The 19,551-nt window shown below is 36.9% G+C and overlaps 1 protein-coding gene across 1 annotated transcript; it reads left to right on the top strand.

Moving 5' to 3' along the window:
- Window positions 1-2,228: 2,228 nt before the first annotated feature.
- LOC6031918 (pancreatic triacylglycerol lipase) lies at window positions 2,229-15,135 on the top strand. The gene is made up of 5 exons (XM_038258705.1): window positions 2,229-2,509; window positions 2,714-3,085; window positions 8,477-8,682; window positions 8,796-8,976; window positions 14,621-15,135. Exons 1-5 carry the CDS (start codon window positions 2,370-2,372, stop codon window positions 14,715-14,717), a joined length of 996 nt encoding a protein of 331 aa, XP_038114633.1. The 5' UTR covers window positions 2,229-2,369; the 3' UTR covers window positions 14,718-15,135.
- The last annotated feature ends 4,416 nt before the right edge of the window (window positions 15,136-19,551 follow it).

The raw sequence follows: 19,551 nt of genomic DNA, 5'->3' as shown, positions 1-19,551 counted from the left end.
CAGTAACAACAAGTTCAGCCCGCTTGCGGAGAAGAGCAACAACAATGCGAACCAAGCACCCGGCAATTCGGCCGGGGAGAAGAAGCAGCCGCCGCTGGTGGTGAAAGACACGAGCTTCGCCCGCCTTGCGAAGGTGATGTCGTCATGTGATGTCCAGCCGGACCACAAACTGACGCAGTACGGCACCAAAATTACGAGCTTCTCGAGCGACGACTTCGACACGGTGCAAGCTCACCTGAAGAAGAACAAGGTGCAGTTCTACACGCACGGAAAGCGCAGTGCGAGACCACACCGGGTAGTAATGCGAGGTCTCCCGAACGTGCAACCGGATTACATCAAGGAGCTGCTCAAGACGGAACATCAGCTGGACGCCTTGGCAGTACACGCCATCAGGCAGAAGCAGCAACTTCCCACCATCGATGAGACGCCTTTCATCGTGCTCTTCCCCAAGGGGCACACCAGTCTGAAGGAGTTGAGTATGAAGGTGAAGAAAGTGGGACCAGTCGTCGTCCGGTACAAATAACCGCACGTGACCCAGTGCAAGAACTGCTTGCAGTTCGGTCACGGAACCAGTAACTGCCATCTCAAGCCCAGGTGCAGCAGCTGTGGGGGTACCACAGCACAGAAAAGTGCAAAGCAGAATAAACGCAAGCCAAGAAGTGTGTCAACTGCTCTGGATCCCACGAGGGTCTGGACCGCAGCTGTCCCAAACGTGCGCAGTTCATCCAGTCGAGGCAGCAGGCGTCCAAGCCGAAGCCGTCAGCATGAAAGAAGGACAGTCTCCGACAGGAGCCGTGTTCACCGTGGCGGATTTTCCTCCGCTACCTGGAGCGGTACCGTCCGGAAGATAAACATCCTCGTCCCGCAGGAAGAAGTCGAGGTACAGCGAGTCGGAGCTGTGGGCCATTTACCGAGAGTACAGAGTTCGCTTGAGGCAGTGCAAGACACCCGAGGAACACATTGATGTGATCGCACACTTGTTGACACATGGCACGAGAAAATGATCATCTAAGTCGGTTTTTATTTATTATTTTTCATTATTTTTTGTACATTTGATCCTCGGTCCTAACCTGGTCACTGCACCTAAAAGGACCTGATAAAAATAAGTTATGAAAAAAAACAACGATTCAAGTTCCTTACAAGTTTTGTCCACATCGGTGAAGGTTGAGTCCAAAAGGGTCCTCAGTTGACATAGAATAACCCCATTACTTTTCAGGGTACTCATTGAAACCCCTAGGGCAGCGAATGACCAAGAAGGTTAAAGCTGCCAGAAATAAATGAATTAACAACAACAACAACATTGAAACCCCGATGGTTTGACACCAATTCGTCGCCGACGTGCGACAAGATAGCACGACGGCGACGAATTGGTGTCAAACCATCGGGGTTTCAGTGTACAAAAAAATGAGTACCCTAAAAAGTCTATGTCAACTCTTGCCTTGTCTTGTCGCACGTCGCTTTTTGACGTTCCGAGAAAAACGCTTTTTAATGTTTGACATTAAATAAACAAATAAAATAGAGCACGCAATGTAAACAATAACAAACACGTTTTGTTTGGTTGAACATTCTGTGCATTGTCCCGAAGTTTGGTTGAATTTGGTTGCCGGAGTCCTAAGTTATAATTACATATATTTACGGTAGTCGGGCTTGTACGTGTGTTAAACCTGAAATTCTTTTGGCCAGTTGTCGCACTTCTGCAATTTTCAGGGTGTGTCAAGATAGCACGACAAGAATGAAACTTCTTTCATATGAAAAGTGACAAAAATGCACGATTTTTTTCGGTTTTTATTGAATATCTCACGATTGAAATCGAATTTTGGGGATTTGTGAAGGTCAAAAGGTGAGGCATTGTGAGCTGCACAAAATGTCGTTCTTAACTCAGTTTGGCCCAAAATACACGCCCGACAAGTGACAGCGACGAAGTGACATTACTGCATTGGTGGAACATTTCATAGGCTCTCAACTACAACACCTTGTAAAGGCTTGTCTGGCGTATTTGAATTGCTTGGCCCACATTTCATTGAATAAAAAAATATGTACAGTTACCCTACTGTTTTTTATCAGTTCACTTTCTTTCTCATCATTTTCCTCATTCCCGCATCACAACGCATTGAACACAACGATCATTATCATCGATAACAATCGTCCGGACATGCAAATCACTTATCATGCATGTCTCCATGAACTTGTGAGTAAACACAGCCCCAGCGCATCATCAATTTCACCCCAGACCTTGTCAAACCAGTTGCAAATCGTGCACCGAGTCGCGTGCATCTTCCTTCTTTCCTTCAAACATTGTAAAAAAAAGCTCGGTATTTTCTAGTTTTCTGCAACTCTTGACGAGAAGTGGGTTTTTATTGCAATTTACGATGACATGTGCTGGTAGCTTCGTTACACTTTTCCTGTGTTTCTGTGTTACTCTTCCATACACTTCAGTGGGGTTTGCCGCGGAACTTGGTGAACTGTACGCGAAAGAGTTGTCGTCAGTCAAGTTGTTCTTTTATTCCAAGTGAGTATATGCGCTTGAACAACACAGATCAACAGACATGAAATTTGGTTGTTGGTGACGCCATCACTTCGAAGAGAGGCGTCTCGATTTGAAATGACCGTTAATTTTTCGATGCAAAAAAAAATCACGTTTCATGCCTTTTTGTCTGTGGTTCAACATTAAATAGAATGTCACGCAACATTTCATGGTTTCATTCGCTTCAAGCACGCTCCCAACCGAGATTGAGCTGGAGGAGGGAAAACCGCTGGAGCAGTACAACCGGTCCCGGTCCCTCAAGCTGGTAATCCACGGCTGGAACTCGGACCGCAACCAAATCGCCATCGTGCCCGTTCGGAACGCTTACCTGGTGCAGGACCGCCACAACCTGCTGATGGCCGATTGGTCCACCGTTGCAGGTCTCTCGTACGGGGCGGCCCGCGAGCTAACGCGACCGATTGGCGAACGGATTGGGTCGATTTTGGCCGGATTCCTGCACGCGATGGACATCCCGGTCGGGCGCGTTCACGTGGTTGGCCACAGCCTCGGGGCGCACATTGCGGGCCACGTGGGCAGACGATTCGGTGGGGCGCTGGCCAGGTTGGTAAATGTATGCTTGTTTACCTGTGTGATTGATGCAGTTTGAAGTGGTTGTTGGAGGCCATTCCGCAAGTTGGTTTGGTCGCGAATTGTTCAAACAGTTGTGCTTAACCGCATTAACCTGCAATCTGCAATTCATGTTGGTTCGTCGGTCACAGGAACAATCTGCGGTATGGGAAAAAGGCCAACCAAATAAGCTTACATTCTGTTTGTCCTCAATATTAATTATATGATGATTGTTGATATTCTTTTAATCTTGGTGTGTCAAACGAAAACATTTCATTTTTTGTATTTTCTTTTCAGTTTGATTTCTATAGATTTGCAATTTTTGCCTTTAATAAATTTTTAATTTAGCATTACCATTTATCCAAAAAATTACATTTTGCATAATAACTTCGTGGGTAATAATGGAAAATAAGTGTGCAAATTTTATGCTTCAGCGAAGTAAAGGCAGCATTTTGTTTTTCAAAATTGGGCAATTGAGCTCGATTCTTCTGAAAACATCAACAACATAAACGAGAATTTTCAGTAAAAATTAAACTTTTAGTAGCTTTATCTTAAAACGGTGCACTTTATCAAAAAATCTGTTAAGTACTTTTCGATTGCAATTTTGATTTTGCATTTAAAACAAAAATAAAAAATCAAACACCATCTTAGTAAAAATCGTAAAAATGAAAGAGGTCGTCCAGCCCCTAGTCACGAAAAATCGAAAAATGAACCTAGGATTCGCAATCAGTACCGTAAAACGGGGTGACTTTGATACACCCAAAACTGGCAGCGCTAGTCCGAGAGAATGATGGTCTCGAGTCGAGAGAATAGTGGTACCATTCACGGACGCAGAGAACACAGCTCGAGATGGGCGATAGAACTATTCTCTCGAGGTTCATTTGCAAAAAAAGTTCATCCGTCAAACAAAAAACCAAAAGTGTCGACAACGGGAATCGAACCAGAGACCTTTGACAAACCAATCCAATGACTTAGCTGCCTCAGCCACCACAGCTTGGTGACCAAGGAGAAGTCAGAAGTCGATGTATGACACTTGTTGGAGATTTATTGATTCAACTAACGAATGAACTCATTTGTTATGATGGTGTGAGTTGGTACCATTATTCTATCGATTTTGGCACTGAGCCCTCAATAAATTTTGAGAGAACGATTATCTCGACTCTGAATTTTGGGTGTAGGTTTGCGATTTTTCCGAAAAATGAAGAGTACAATTAAAATACGTAAGGAATGGTTTAGAAACATACTGACCGTGGTAGAGAAGTGTTCAAAGTACCTCAAGAAGAGCTTTTCATAAAATGTTGACAAGTTTAAAAAGTTATTTAACTATAGTTAAGAAAATGATGATGAAAGTCATTATTTTAAACTTCTCAAAGTGTCATGATTTTCTCAATGAACATGATTTTTAATCGGAAAACGGAATGCATTTTCGGATTCTTTGGACAATTTTCCACAAGGAGAAGTTTAAAAAAGTTTGTAAATAATAAATAATATGTGTTTTGAAACACAATTAAAAAAAATCTCCAAATTTAGAGGCAATTTCAGTTGAACAAATTTCATGTAAAATGTGAAAACTTGTGATTCGTGATTTGAATTCATTATAAAATGCAATTTAAATCGATAATTTTAAAAACAAAACTAGTTTTAACAAATTTCAGGCAAAATTCCGACTTTTAAACAATTTTACCTAAAATTTATATTTTGCTAAAAAGCTTATACACTTAGTTAACTAAATATAAACATTGATTTTTTTGTTAAAAACTATATCAGCTTGACCCGCCCGTATGGATCAATCGGACCGCGCACTGGACTCACAGTCCAGAGGTTGCTGGTTCGAATCCCGCGGCGGGCGCTCTAAAATTTTAAGTGTAAATATGGGTATTCGGCGCCGTCGCTCCGTGCCATACTTTCATACACTTAGGAGCCCAGGGCGGCGAAGTCCTTGTAGATAAAAAGGAAGACACTAGTGGTTGGTACTAGCCAATGGTGGCCGACAGCTAGAAAGTCAACTTCGTATCGTATATCAGCTACTTTAGTAATGGTACATTTAGCGTACCAATAAAGATTGAACAACTTAAATATGATTTTAACAAGAAAAACTATGACTATCAAAGTCACCCCAGAATTAAAAATAAGAATTTTTAACGTAACTATTTTTCTAAACATTATTGAATTTTTTTTCCGAAATAGTGCATGGACTTTGTGTAGTCTACCCCAGTTCATGTTTTCAAAATAATAATCTTGAGAAAAACCATACCTGTTGGAAAATATAATAAAAACTAATTTAAATCCTATCAAAGTCACCCCGGTTTACGGTAAGCAAAATTATCTCTTAGAGCAAAGATTGAAGGAAATCGAAGAGCGGTCGGGGTAACTTTTTTTGATTTCGTGTAAGTTGGTGGAGAAATACCTAATTCCCTTTCGTTTTTGACAACAAGGTTCAAAAGCGCATTTCGCAACGTTAATTATTTTTAAAGATGAGTTTAGTCTCCGATTTCAATGAACCTTTGTAGACATGTTATCCTACGCTTATGTAAGCCATTTTTGTGTAGGGTATTTGTTCCTTTTATGGGCCTACAAAGCCGAGCGCACTTTTAATTTGATGTATTCTCAAAGACTGCTATAGGCAGCATTGCTTATCCCAAGTAACATTTTTTTCCAGGAGTTCTACAAGAGCTCTTCAAGATAGCTACAGCATAGCAGTTTGGACCGCGGTAGGATAAAATTCTCTTCAAAACTTCTTCAGGAGTTTGGAAGAATACTTGAGGAGAGTTTTATCCTACCGCGGTCCAAACTGCTATGCTGTAGCTATCTTGAAGAGCTCTTGTAGAACTCCTAGAAAAAAATGTTACTTGGGATATTACATGAATAAGTTGTTTTTTTAATGCTAATCATCGTACTTAATTACATTTTTGACAAAAAACTTTATATCGCTGTATAAGCCCGAGAAACTAAAACATTTTTGTCCCTATTTAAGGGATATTGCTCCTAGGATACGACCTTCTTTGTGCCTATTTTCGACCTACCTTCTGATTGGTTGAAATCTCGAAGCACGTGGCGAACTTTTTTGACGTACGGTTCAACCCAGCTCGTGCAGTACAGCCGCACACATTTGGTCGAAAAACATGCTAAATCATTTTGATGTTTTAAGCCACAAATAAACATTAGAATGATTGATTTCAATTGCATTACGTGCATAATTAGCTTGGACATGATTTATTTCATTCTTTACGAGTTTTAAACATAATTAAACAATTGTTGCGTAACCAAACAACAAGCCCGTAATATACAAGAAAGACTGTAAAATGTGAAAAGCGCACACACTTTGTCACAGTTTGTAGAAGTTTCAAATGGAATGTAAATAGAGCCATGCTCTCCGAGATGGACGAAGTAACTGCAATCAGTTATTTTATTGATTTGGTGGCAGTTTAGTGCTTGTTTTTCTGATTATTTTTTTTCGGGGGTCGGCTCTCATTCGTGTGCTGAGCAATGAACGCCGTGACGCTGAGTGTCAAAAAGCGGTAAGCAAAAGTGGGGAAAATTTTGGACCTAATGGGCAAATAGCAATTTGCCAAGAAAAAAGTGTAAGTAATGTATTTTTTGCATTATTTCTAATTTAAGAAGAAAAAGTGAATTATTCTTGCCCACCAAAATGAAGATAATAACAGCACGAATCATTCTCAAGTGGCAGATTCCTGCCAGATTTGGTGAAATGCACAATTTCGTTGAATTATGTTCGGTAGACCCAAAATAGGTACTAGGCCCAAAATAAGAACAAATACCCTAAATGGAGCCAGTTTCATTCAATAATGACAATTAAGAAAGGGCGTGAGTGTTTTAAATATTTTTGTATTTCTTAATTTAAATATTGCTGTATTTCGAAGCCGTTGCATCGAATTAAAAAGTGGACAAACTTGTAGGAAATTTGACGGGCTTTCCGAAAAAAATACTATGAAAGAAAAAACACAGCCCTTTTGTCATTTTTAAAGGTAAGCCCTCGATTTTTTTTTCCTTCAATTCTTTTTTGTGAAAATTGCCTAAAATGTTACAAAAAGAATCACGAAAATGCAGGATGAAGCAACTCACCTAAAAAAATACAAAAATCATTTACTGAAACTGCATTTTGAAAAGTGCTCTAAACGTAAAAATTTTCTATAACCAAATACGGGAATCGATTCTCCAGATAATTTAACATAAAAGTCTCCATATTGACCTCTGTCCTAAGTCCAATCCTTGTGAAGTAGGTTTTTTGATGGCTTTCGGCAATTTATGTATGGGTTATTCTCTACCAACTCACACGAAATCGGGAAAAGTTGCCCCGACCCCTCTTCGATTTGCGTGAAACTTTGTCCTAAGGGGTAACTTTTGTCCCTGATCACGAATCCGAGGTCCGTTTTCTGATATCTCGTGACGGAGGAGTGGTACGACCCCTTCCATTTTTGAACATGCGAAAAAAGAGGTGTTTTTCAATAGTTAATTTGCAGCCTGAAACGGTGATGAGATAGAAATTTGGTGTCAAAGGGACTTTTATGTAAAATTAGACGCCCGATTCGATGGCGTACTCAGAATTCTGAAAGAACCGTATTTTTCATCGAAAAAAAAACACTAAACAAGTTTTAAAATTCAGCCATTTTCCGTTATTCGACTTTAAATTTTTTGGGAACATGTCATTTTATGTGAAATTTAATGTACTTATCGAATCTACATTGACCCAGGAGGTTCATTTATTCATTTAGAACAAAATTTTTCATAACGAGTTATCGCGATTTTACGCGAAACTTTTTGATTTGTTGCCTTCTATTTTCAAAGCATAAAATTGCTTTAACATCACAAATCTGGAGCAACACGAGAAAAGGGCGTATAAGCATTTTGAAGGCCATGTTGTGCATTGCCGCTCTTATCTATTCCGTCCCATATATGTAAAAACAACAAGCCGAGAAAAACGCAAGTAAAAATTGTCCCGCCCATAAGGCTACGTGTTAGAATTTCACGAAAAACTTGATTTTCTTAGGTTTTCTGGAATAAAGTACAGCATTTTATTGGTTTTTCTGATCGTTCATGTGATTTTGCACCAAACTGCAGCATTACTTCAGAATTGACAAAATTACATTTGGGACGGACTTGCTTTGAGCGGCAGTGCAGCTTTAATGTTTCTATTAAACGAAGTGAAATTTTTCCAATACCTTTGAATAGTTGAGCCTGGACTGTAATTTCATAATAACCCTAATTACGGAAAAGGTATAAATAACTGAATAACCTACTCAAAATCAGAGCAAATCATAATTATTTGCCAGTCTGAGGCTTGCTGGAAACCCTTGATATTTTCATAGAAAAAAAAAAAACCACTGAACTAATTGCGCTAATTGTTATTTTTACCCCCTCCCCAAGACTCACCCTCCTAGATCCAGCAGGTGTCCTGTTCTCTCGCCTTTCGGTGGACGCCTACAACAGCGGAGACGCCCAGTTCGTTGACGCCATCCACACGGATGGATCGGTCCTGGGCGAAACCATACCTCGGGCCCACGTGGACTTTTACCCGAACGGTGGCACCGGAAGCCAACCCGGCTGTGAACTGCTGGACACGTTAACTTTACGTACGATCCGAGTGCTTTTTTTCCGGAAAAGTTTTGCCGCGTATGGTGTCGAATTCGATTTTAACTCGAAACTTGTTTTCGTTTTTCTTTTTTCTTTTTTTTTGCTGCATCAGATGCCTGCAGTCACTACCGTTCGACCGGATTCTATGCGGAGTCCATTCTGCTTCCAGGAAACTTTTTGGCTCAGCAGTGTAAAGTGGACCGAGCTGTGCTGCCCTTGGTAACCGCGGCCTGCACCGTTGCTAAAAATAATGCAGCAGAATCTGTTCCGATGGGGGAGTTTGTCAGCGAAAGGTAAGTAAGAATGAGTTAAAAATTAGTTTGATCATGCTGAATTTTATTTTGTTCAAAATTTTGACACTAAACTGTTGTTATGGGTAGATCTCCGCCAACTCACACGATATCGGAAAAAGTTTTCCCGACCCCTCTTCGATTTGCGTGAAACTTTGTCCTAAGGGGTAAATTTTAGAAATCTCGGTACGGAGAGGCGGTACGACCCCTTCCATTTTTTTGATAATTCGAAAAAGACGTGTTGTGACGAATTGGTGATGGTGTCAAAAGGGAGAAAAAAAAACAATTTTCATGGAAAAAATTACATGTCATTTAATGGAAAATTAAATGTAGGTACTTTTTGCAATTCCGTCGTGAACCTATTTACTTTTCCTGTCATTCTTCTTTTCTCTACCAAAAATAACAGAATGAAAAGATAATACCTTTCAATACCAGTGCTGAACTTTTCAGCACTTGTATCGAAAAGTAACATTTTCAATATTTTTTTGTTTTGAACGGTGAATTTACTTAACAAATGAATGTTTGACGTGAAATTCCTTTCAAAAAGCGTTTTTAGTAATTGCAAAAAATGTTGTAAGAAACTCGTTGCAAAACTTGATTTTTGCAGCATTCGTCGTTTTATCGTGCCGCTTGTGCAGAAAAAATCTTCTTTTGGCATCTTGTTGCATAAACCACTATTTTGAATCTGCGATAATCCATTTAGAACAAACTTTTTCAGGTTGGAATTTCGTGTTTTTTGTAACTTTGCAGGGTTATTTTTTAGATTGTAGCAATGTTCTACCAGGTTGTAGAGCAGACAATAACAAAAATTTTGCTGTATACCCGTGATGGTCGTGATTTTACGAAAACATGTTTTGAAAAACTTTTTCTTTTCTTTGTTTCATCGTTCGTGTCTTACCTTAAACGTCCGTGATCAACGACGACCAACTTTTTCAAAAAAAATCAAAAAATCCTGATGGTTACGTGCAAACCTTGTATTTTGTCTACTCTACAACTTTGTAGGACATTTTTACACTCTGAAAAATAACTCTCCAAAGCTAGAAAAAAATGTTCTAAATAATTTTAATTCCCTGTCAGACCGATTTGAAAAGTATATTAATTTATCCATTAAATGACATGTCCTTTCCTTAATTTTGACACTGAAGGGGAATTGGCAGTAATTTTTAAATATTTGTTTCAACTTTTTTGATGATAATGAAAACTTTTTTTATAATTTTGAATACGCTATCAAATCAGTTTTATACAAAAAGCTTTTTACACCAAATTTTAATTTCTTCACAACTTCTAGTTTCAGATCACTGAAAATGTGTTTTAATGAAAAATCAGAAAAATTAAAAGGGTTGTCAGGACATATCGAAAAATGGACCTTGCGATCAGGGACCAAAATTTCCCTTGGAGCAATATTTTACGTATGTGCGAGTTGGCAGAGAAAACCCCATACTGCAAGCAGTTTTTTCGTTAATTGTTTTTTGATGAAGCTTTTGAAATTATTTATTTTAAATAGCTTAATAATTTAAATGCTGAAGGGACCATCCATAAACCACGTGGACACTTTTTGGGAATGTGTTACCCCACCCCCCCTTTCCTCGTGGACAATAGTCCATACAAAAAAAAACTTTTTTGTATGGATCGTAGACAATCGCCATACCGCCCCCCCAAAGTGTCTACGTGGTTTATGGATGATCCCGAAACTATGGCCTGTTTTTTGGGATTTTTAAAGTTTTTTTTTCTCTTTTTTCGACTTGATAGTGAGAAAAAGAGTTTGAAATATGTGAAAAATCTTGTACGTTTTTTAAAAACCATGGAACACTTTGCTTGTGGTTCCCATTTTCATGAACGCTTGTTCACGATTTTCGGAGTTCATTTTTCTCCGTGTAGAGTCAAATGTGTTAAACTGTAAAAGAATTTAAAAATCATTGGAATTTTTGAAAATTTTCGACGTTTAGCATCGCAAAAAGTTTTTTTTCGTCAAATCTTACTTTTTTTTAAACTAAAGATTGCAAAACAACTTAACTAGTGTAAAATGCATTTTAAAACACTTTTTGCATTCAAATGTTGAGACTATGGCGTGATTTTTATTTTTTTAGTTTTTTTGCCTCCTTCTCGACCCCGGCCAGAGCCGAGGGACAAAAAGTTTGAAAAATATTTGCAATGGCCTAAGAAATTATTAAAATTTCATAAAGTTCCACAATTTTAGAGTTTGAAGCAGAAAAAAAAGAAGCAGAGCTCTTGTCGAGAATTTCATTTTTCGATTAATTTTTGTTTTTTTTGCAGTCCACTAAAACATAAAAAAAATTAAGAAATTTATGAAGGTTATTAAAATGCTTTTTTTAAATCAAAAATTCATTCAATTATCTTTAGAGTTTCTTTTGTAACCACATAATACGACTGATGTTTAAGTGTTTAGTTTTTTAAAGTTTGTTTTTGTTTAGATTTTATCTTCCTAATAAGTTGAATAGGGGAAGGTGGGGCAAGAGGAACAATCGCTCGTACGGCCGTAATTTTTACAATTTCGATTATTTCCAGTATGAGGAATTGTTGCTAGCAATGCAATTAGCTGATTCTACTACCACATAACCGCCAAAACGACGTAAACGCCACGGGGCATAAGATTTAATGATGTTTTTTTCAAAACCTTTGTTTTCTTATAATATTTGAAAAATAAGGCTTAGGGTTCGTTTTAAGGGCTCATTTTATCAAAATGCTATTTTTCCTAGATCAGTAGTGTCCCAAGCAATGATTTGCACCTATTATAAAGTATGATTTAACTTTTGGTTATTTTTGTTGAGAGCTTTTAAAAATCTTGTTCAGGTGGGGCAAGTGTACCATATGGATTTTTAGTATGGAAAAAAATACGAATTGCTGCAACAACATATTTTATTGGGAAATAAATACATAAAAGTTCTTAAAAACTGATAAACAATTGTTAAAAAAAATGTCCATACAAAATTTAGTGATATTATGAAAATTTACTTTTTAAAAACCGGCTCCGTGGCATAATGGTTACGGCTTCTGCCAAGCAGAAGGTTCAGGGATCAAATCCCGGTCGGTACATTTGAAATTTGGAATCAGGAATTTGAACTTTGAATATGAACAAAAACGAAAAAGAATCAGGTGGGATTCGAACTCACACCTTTGGATTGGTGGTCTGGGACGCTAAGCAGTCAGCCATCAGAAGGTTTACACTCTAGAAGTGAATTGATCCGTAGTGTTGAAGCATGCTATCTTCTCATATTAAATACGCGCTGATCCCTGATTTGCCTGAGGGGATTGGAAGTCTAAATATAGATCGAGTTTCCTTCAGATGCTTGCTTCTATGTTAAGGCGGGGCCGAACAATGCCCAGCGACCTCGGAATTGGACCGCAAGGAGCTCTGTCATTCTGAAACGGGTCGTTGGAAGCAGCGCGAGGGCTATCACCACCTAATACCCGGGACTGAGATAAGTTGTATCAGCATTCGGCATATACAAAGACTGATACAAATTATACTTTCCCATAATATCGCTACCGGTTAGCGGGTATTGGATTGGACACACACACACACACATTATGAAAATTTACTTTTTATCATCTAAGTAATTATTTTTTTCGTTAACACTGGAACGCCCAACGCATGTCCAACTTACACGGACGCCCAAGCCTCCCAAAAAAGTTGGAACGGTAACTTCAACACGCCGGTTCTCGGGCATAACTCAACCAATCGGGACGATTCTTGTTTCGAGTGATTTGTAAGAATGTCTAGATGATCCTTAAATTTTGCAGAACTTAATTTGATCAAATCTGTAATTTTTGCGATCAAAAACATCGTTCCAACTTTTTTTAAACGACTGCCTCCGCGGAATTTTTGGGGATTTTTTTTTTACACGCGAAAAAAAAAGTTGGAACGATGTTTTTGATCGCAAAAATTACAGATTTGATCAAATTAAGTTCTGCAAAGTTCTAGAATCATTTAGACATTCTAACAAATCACTGGAAAAAAGAACCATCTTGATTGGTTGAGTTATGCCCGAGAACCAGCGAGTTGAAATTACCGTTCCAACTTTTTTGGAGCCTTGGGCGTTGGAATGTTAAAACGATCAAATTTTTAGTAAAATATTATTATTTAATCAAAAAATGAAAAAAAAATTACATTTCAAATACATTCTAATCTGATGTTTCAAAGTGATAGCAGTTCAATTGTTAGCAAATTAACATGTTGTTTCATGCATTGTTCCTCTTGCCCTAACGGGTTGGTCGTCTTGCCCCACTAGTTGAGTTGAAAGTACGGAAAATAAAAAAAAAATAAGATCAATTTTTTACATTTAAAAACAGGATTTTTTAAAATTTGTTCTATCAAAGTCTTAGTCAAGACCTGAAATCAGATGATTATGAAAAAACGTTTTTAATGGGTTTTAACGAGCATTTCCTTAGCTTCTTACACTTGCCCCACTTTTCCCTACAATGGATTATCCAAATATTTTCGTCAATTGTACCACGCAAAAAGGGGGAAAAGTCAAGTTGAGAAATGGGTAAGCATGAGGTATAAGGTTCTCTGGAAAACCATTGTTTTTGAATTTTTAAGGTCATTCAGACAAGAGCCAAGCAAGACTGGCTCTTTTGTATTTTTTTAAATTAAATTTTATGAAACAATATTTTCTTAAAATACAATATTATCAGACATTTTCGTTGATCCGACCTTTGTATTGTTCAGTTATCATCTAGTAATGATTGGAATATATGAATGAGTTGACAAAAATGCCTTTTTTCAAAGAGGCCACATGGACCATTTCATGTTTTTTTGTATGGAATAGTCTTTGATGAAAAGCGGTTTGTTTGGAAATGAGAAATCGAGAGATTAATTTTCATAGAAATAAAAAAATACAAAATTGTGAAAAGCTAAACAATAGAACTGCTCAACCGATTTATTGGCGTTTCTCTCCGTCAAAAGCTATGATCCTGGTCTCAAAACTAATATTTTGATTTTTATGTCCACAAAACAGTAAAAAAAAAAGTAAATCTTTCCCAGTTCCTGAGGGGAACACCCTTGAAGAGTATCGGGGCCGGCATTTACAAAGCGGATTCAGTGGCAGTTTCATTCTCAACTTAATGTTAACATGTTAAGGTTAATGTTAACATTCCATAGGTCGCCTCCCTAAGGTGTCGTGATAAGGTCCAGTTTGTGACGATACACTACCTTCCCTTTACTAAGCAATCGAATCCAGAAGGGAAAAGATCACCAGTTGTGTTGGTCCGAGCCGGGATTTGAACCCCGATCTACCGCTTACGAGGCGGAAGCGTTACCACTAGGCTACGTAGCTCGGTCACAAAACAGTCAACCAATCAAATCCGCAAGCACTTTACTGCCCCTGATCGCATAAATGTCCCATATGCATTTTCATCGATTTCGAGATATTGATGCAGTTTGGTTCAAAATCGTGTGCTCTTTCAAAAGAGCCTATAACATCCAGTACTTTGTTCTAGAAATCAGGAGAAAATCTAGTTTTTTCGCGAAAACTTAACACGTAGCCTTATGTATGGGACAAACTTCAAATGCGTTTTTCTCAGCTTGCTGTTTTTGCATATGGGACATTTATGCGAACATGGGCAGTTTAGCTCTCTTTTTTTAATCCTCTATGATTCTTTTTCTCTCTATTTTGATCTCCCGCAGCGCCCGTGGGACGTACTATCTGGAAACGTCCAATTTCCCGCCGTACGGATTAGGAAACGCCACATTCCGACGACGGGGGTCCCCAGTGGCCAGATAAATTTATAGCACTCTGCTCAGTTGCTGATGTGTGTGTGTGTGCTCTAGTGGTAGTGGTGTCTTCAATATAAAAGCACAAAAATATCAATAACTTGGGGGTGCCTCAAGAAGTGGAAGCAAGTTGGGGGTGGCACATGAGGAGCCTGCACGTGGGACTCAACAGCAGATAATTTGCTCCCGGAAAAGAATGATGACAGCAGAGTGGTCTGGGTTGGGGAATTCATTGGAAAGGGTCAATGTTTATGTGAATTCGTTGATGATTAAAATTGTGAAGAAATTTAATTGAGTTGTAGCTAAAATAGTATCAGAATATCTATCACAAAAATTGCCTTGCCACTTTTCAGATGTAAGAAGGTGCACTCTATAGAACAATCGATAAAATACATAATAAATGCATGCTTAGTGCCAGCTTCTGAAAATTTCGACCATCTGTGGCTTTTAAGCGAAGAGCCAACATAAGAGCTCCACAAATCATTTTTAATATTTCCTCTCAATAGGAACTGTGTTACATGGCAAAATCTTTTAAACAGTAAAAAAACGTTCAAAAATTATGTTATGGAATGTTGATTTCACATTTCGTTGAAAATATATCAATTCCATACTCAACGTTACAAGTCAAACCAAATCTACCGTCATATAAATTTCAAAATGTCAAACAGCACCGATAAAAGAGTGAATTATTATTAATTACATTCACTTCAAGCCAAAATTAAATGAAAAACAAAAAATGCACATCAGGGTTGTTTTTGTTGATCGATGAATAAATAAAATGACTTACGTTTTGTATGTTTTCCCGCGTTGGTAAGCCAACTCAATTTCCATGTAAAATAAAATGTTGGCATCCGCTGAGGGCTCAAGGTGACATTCATCAGTTGGCAGAATAAATAAAAGAGGAAAGCTGCAAGAATAACATTTAATTTTCAGAGGATGGGCCGCAGGTGAACAAGCCAAATTAATTAAAATCAGCGATGCAGATGCAGAGTGGTTCCGATTTGACTTTTCGCCGTCTAGAAAGCCGCTGCCGAGAAAGTGACTTTTCCAGTTAGGATTATTTTTATAGGTTTCGGATAAAACAGACACAGACACAGATTGAACCACTCTAATGCACAGTCTATCAATAGGTGATCATTCATTGGTGCCTGAAGTAATTCGATGACTGAAAGGACTGACTCAGTTTGATAAGGGCGTTATAAATATTTATGTAAAGCTCTGTCAACTCAATACTTCGTTTATTTGCGTGTAGGATAGTCCTTCAAGGTAATTTAAATTCTTGAAAACGTATGCGAATTCCATTTTTGATAACTTACACAGTAAAAAATCAGGCTAATAAAACATCTGGGAAAATCTTGTATGTGGAAGACCACACGAATTCCAAAATCTGATGTTCCAAGGGTGTGGGAATATCAAAAACTAAAACCATGGCAATTTTCTATCCGAAACCGTTATCAACAAAATAAATAAAATTCTTATAAGGAATCTTAATTTTCTTTACCCTATAAAAGAAATACCCATTACCAAAAGGTTGATTTTTTTTTTATTTAAATGAATTTAGAATATTTTAGTTGTTGATCGAAATTTACTTTTCATATAACCAAAATTTTTATGAAATGCAATCTTTAAACAATATTTCGATAAGAGTTGGGAATTCAAAAATTGGACGTGAGTGGTCACTTTGGAAGTTTTTGCGACTCCGACCTTTTTGCGACTGGTTTGACACCCAATGTTGTCAAACGAACGGGGTTACTTTTTAGTTTGACACCCTCTTCACACAGAGCTCACACTTACTACCAAACGTTTTGTTTGATAGTATGTGTAAGTCCTGTGTAAAAAGTGTCAGTTTGTCACTTTTTAGTTTGATTTTGTCAAACCAACGGGGTACAAACTAAAAAAGTGTCAAACGAAAAAGTGACCAACCACCGGGGGTTGAGTGTGTATATAAATGTTCCAAAAAGATCTTGATTTTACTTATTTATTTTTAAATTTGTTTGAAAAGATCTTGAAAACGAAGTTTAAACAAGAAAGTTGGCAAAAATGTGTCTTTAAAATATGTAAAAAAAATAACATGCAAATATGTGACATCTTTTCAAAATCTATGTCATAGTTATAAAAGTATCATCAAATTACAAAAAAATAAGTAAGCCTCGGTTTTGCACTGCCCCGGTTTTGATTCGTTCAGCTACCTCGGTTAAGCACGGTCCAGTGCTTAACTGAAGCACAGAGCTTATGGGATGTTGGCTATATGGGAGACATTGGCTATAATTGTATGAAAAATCATGCAAACATCAAACAATTATAGTGTTTTGGAATCGGGATGATGGCAACTATCCATTGCAATTATAATTACATGAACATTTTCACAAAAATACGTATTTTCCCCGTATTTTGAAAATGCAATTTTCTCGAAAAAATATTCAAAATTATTTTATTGCAATATGGGTATCAAATGATCGGATTTTTTCATTCATTTCGAATATAATAACAACATTTTTGAAAATACTTGAAATTTTCACAAATCTACGTATTTTCGAAAAAAATACTCAAAATTTTGGTTTTTTTCAATATGGGTATCAAACGATCGGGATTTTGTCATACATTTCGAATGTAATAAAAACATTTTTTGAAAATACTCAATATTTTCACAAAACTACGTATTTTTGAAAAAATACTCAAAATTTCAGTTTTTCACAATATGGGCATCAAATGATCAAGATTTTTCCATACATCTCGAATGTAAAGACAACATTTTTTGAAAATACTCAAAATTTTCACAAAACAAGGTATTTTTGAAAAAATACTAAATATTTCCGTTTTTTACACTATGGATATCAAGCGATCGGGATTTTTCCATACATTTTTAAAGTTACAACACAATTTTTTGAAAAAACTCAAAATTTTCACAAAACTACGTATTTAAAAAAAAAATACTAAACATTTCATTTCTCACAATATTGCTATCAAACGATCTGGATTTTTTCATGCATTTCGAATGTAATAACATATTTTACATATGTAGTTTTGTGAAAATTTTGAGTATTTTTTTCAAAAACATATCGTCAGCTGTGTTGTGACAACGACCATTTAGTACTTTTCGAGAAAATCGATTTTTAAAATTTGATGATAATTTTTTTCAAAACTATGAATGATGGCACCAAAATTTTTGAAGCAATCGGTTCGTATACTATCGTTTAATAAACGCTTCAAGTTTCAACTAATTTGGTTACACCAGTTAAAAGATACAGTAAATTATGTAATCAAAAATCTGAAAAGCACGTCTCACAAGTGTGTTTCGAAAGTTAAATTGTACTACGTGTCACAAGTGTGCACAGAATTCTCATACAAACTAAAATAGGCATAAATCAATAGTTTAACCGACCTAATCAGTATATTTTCAAAAACCAGAGATTGCACTGCCTTCAGAAAATGTGTATCGACATAAATTTGTGAAAACAAGACAAATTTTCCACATTTTCCAACAACATGTATGACGTGTCACAAGTGTGCACGAACATTTTGATGATAAATTGGTCTATGTCACAAGTGTGTATTGCGATATCCGGGAAACGGAAGCGAGTTTCCAAAATCGGGTTAAAACATCTTGTAGTGTTTGTTAAGTATAGCAAAACGTCATCATTAACTCGTTTTCGACCAAAATGGTCTATGTCACAAGATAGCACACAGCTGACGATATGTTATTGCATTCGAGGTGTTTGAAAAAATTCTGATCATCTGATATCCCATATTGTTAAAACTGAAATTTTGAGTATTTTTTTAAAATACGTAGTTTTCTGAAAAAATGAGTATTTTCAAAAAAAATTGTTATTACATTCCAAATGTATGAAAAAATTTCGATCATTTGATACCCATATTGCAATAACAATTAATTTGAGGTTTTTTTAGAGAAAAAAAATGACATTTTCAAAATACAGGGAAAATATTATAACTGCAATGGATAGCTGCCATCATCTTGATTTCAAAACACTATAATTTTTTAATGTTTGCATGATTTTTCATACGATTATAGCCAATGTCTAGACAAAATCTCATAAGCTGTGTGTTTCAGTTATGCACGCCTTGGTTTTGCATCCCCCATATGCGGTGCTTAACCGAGGCATGACTGTATTTTTCTACCAACATAATGAATGATCTACATAAAAATCATCTGAAAAAGTATTTTTTCAAGATATTTTTATAAGCTTGTCAAAAAGTGAACCTCGCTTTGGACAGTCCATTTAGGGTGAACGTTCCATAAACTGGTTGCACAAAATAGGGTATACAGGCCATTTATGAATAAATTTTTAATTTTTTTTTTATATTTAGGTTTGTAATTTTAAATTGTTATGTATTGTCTAAAGTTATTTTTTTGTTAAGACCGAGCCATGCGGTAAAGCTTCCGTCTCGTAAATGGGAGTTCAGAACCCGGTGCGGCATCATAACTGATTATCATTTCCCTTATGGATTCGATTTCTAAGTAAAGGAAATGTATTTTATCGTCACAAGCTGGACATTATCTTCTTGGAATGTTGACATTTCCAACTAAAACATGTTAATAAGTAAACTTTAAAAAATGTTATCGATTGACTTCTCCCTCAAAAGCTAAATAATATTTTTTTTATCTAGTTATTTATTTTTTGACAAGACATATTCAAAATTATTCATAAAAAAAAAATTAAAATAATTTTACACAAATAAAACTTTTTTTTCAATTACACATTTGCTTGCTCTTTTACCCTATATTTAGCGTCAGAGGGGTAAAGCGACCAAATAGCGGGGGCCACGGTCCAACCAATGTGAGGCTCGCGGCCCATACAATCGACAATCTTGCCATCAGGCTGGTT

Source organism: Culex quinquefasciatus, chromosome 3 (genome assembly GCF_015732765.1).
Source record: "Culex quinquefasciatus strain JHB chromosome 3, VPISU_Cqui_1.0_pri_paternal, whole genome shotgun sequence".
NCBI classification, from domain to species: domain Eukaryota; kingdom Metazoa; phylum Arthropoda; class Insecta; order Diptera; family Culicidae; genus Culex; species Culex quinquefasciatus.
Note: the sequence above shows the minus strand (reverse complement) of the source record. Positions and strands in the feature narration are given on the sequence as shown.

What these genes read in the sequence shown, in the direction of transcription:
- LOC6031918 (XM_038258705.1), top strand. Translation starts at nt 2,370, where the DNA reads ATGACATGTGCTGGTAGCTTCGTTACACTTTTCCTGTGTTTCTGTGTT. An exon ending in TTCGGTGGGGCGCTGGCCAG is followed by an intron (nt 3,086 to 8,476) that starts GTTGGTAAATGT and finishes CCCCTCCCCAAG; the next exon opens with ACTCACCCTCCTAGATCCAG. An exon ending in GGGGAGTTTGTCAGCGAAAG is followed by an intron (nt 8,977 to 14,620) that starts GTAAGTAAGAAT and finishes GATCTCCCGCAG; the next exon opens with CGCCCGTGGGACGTACTATC.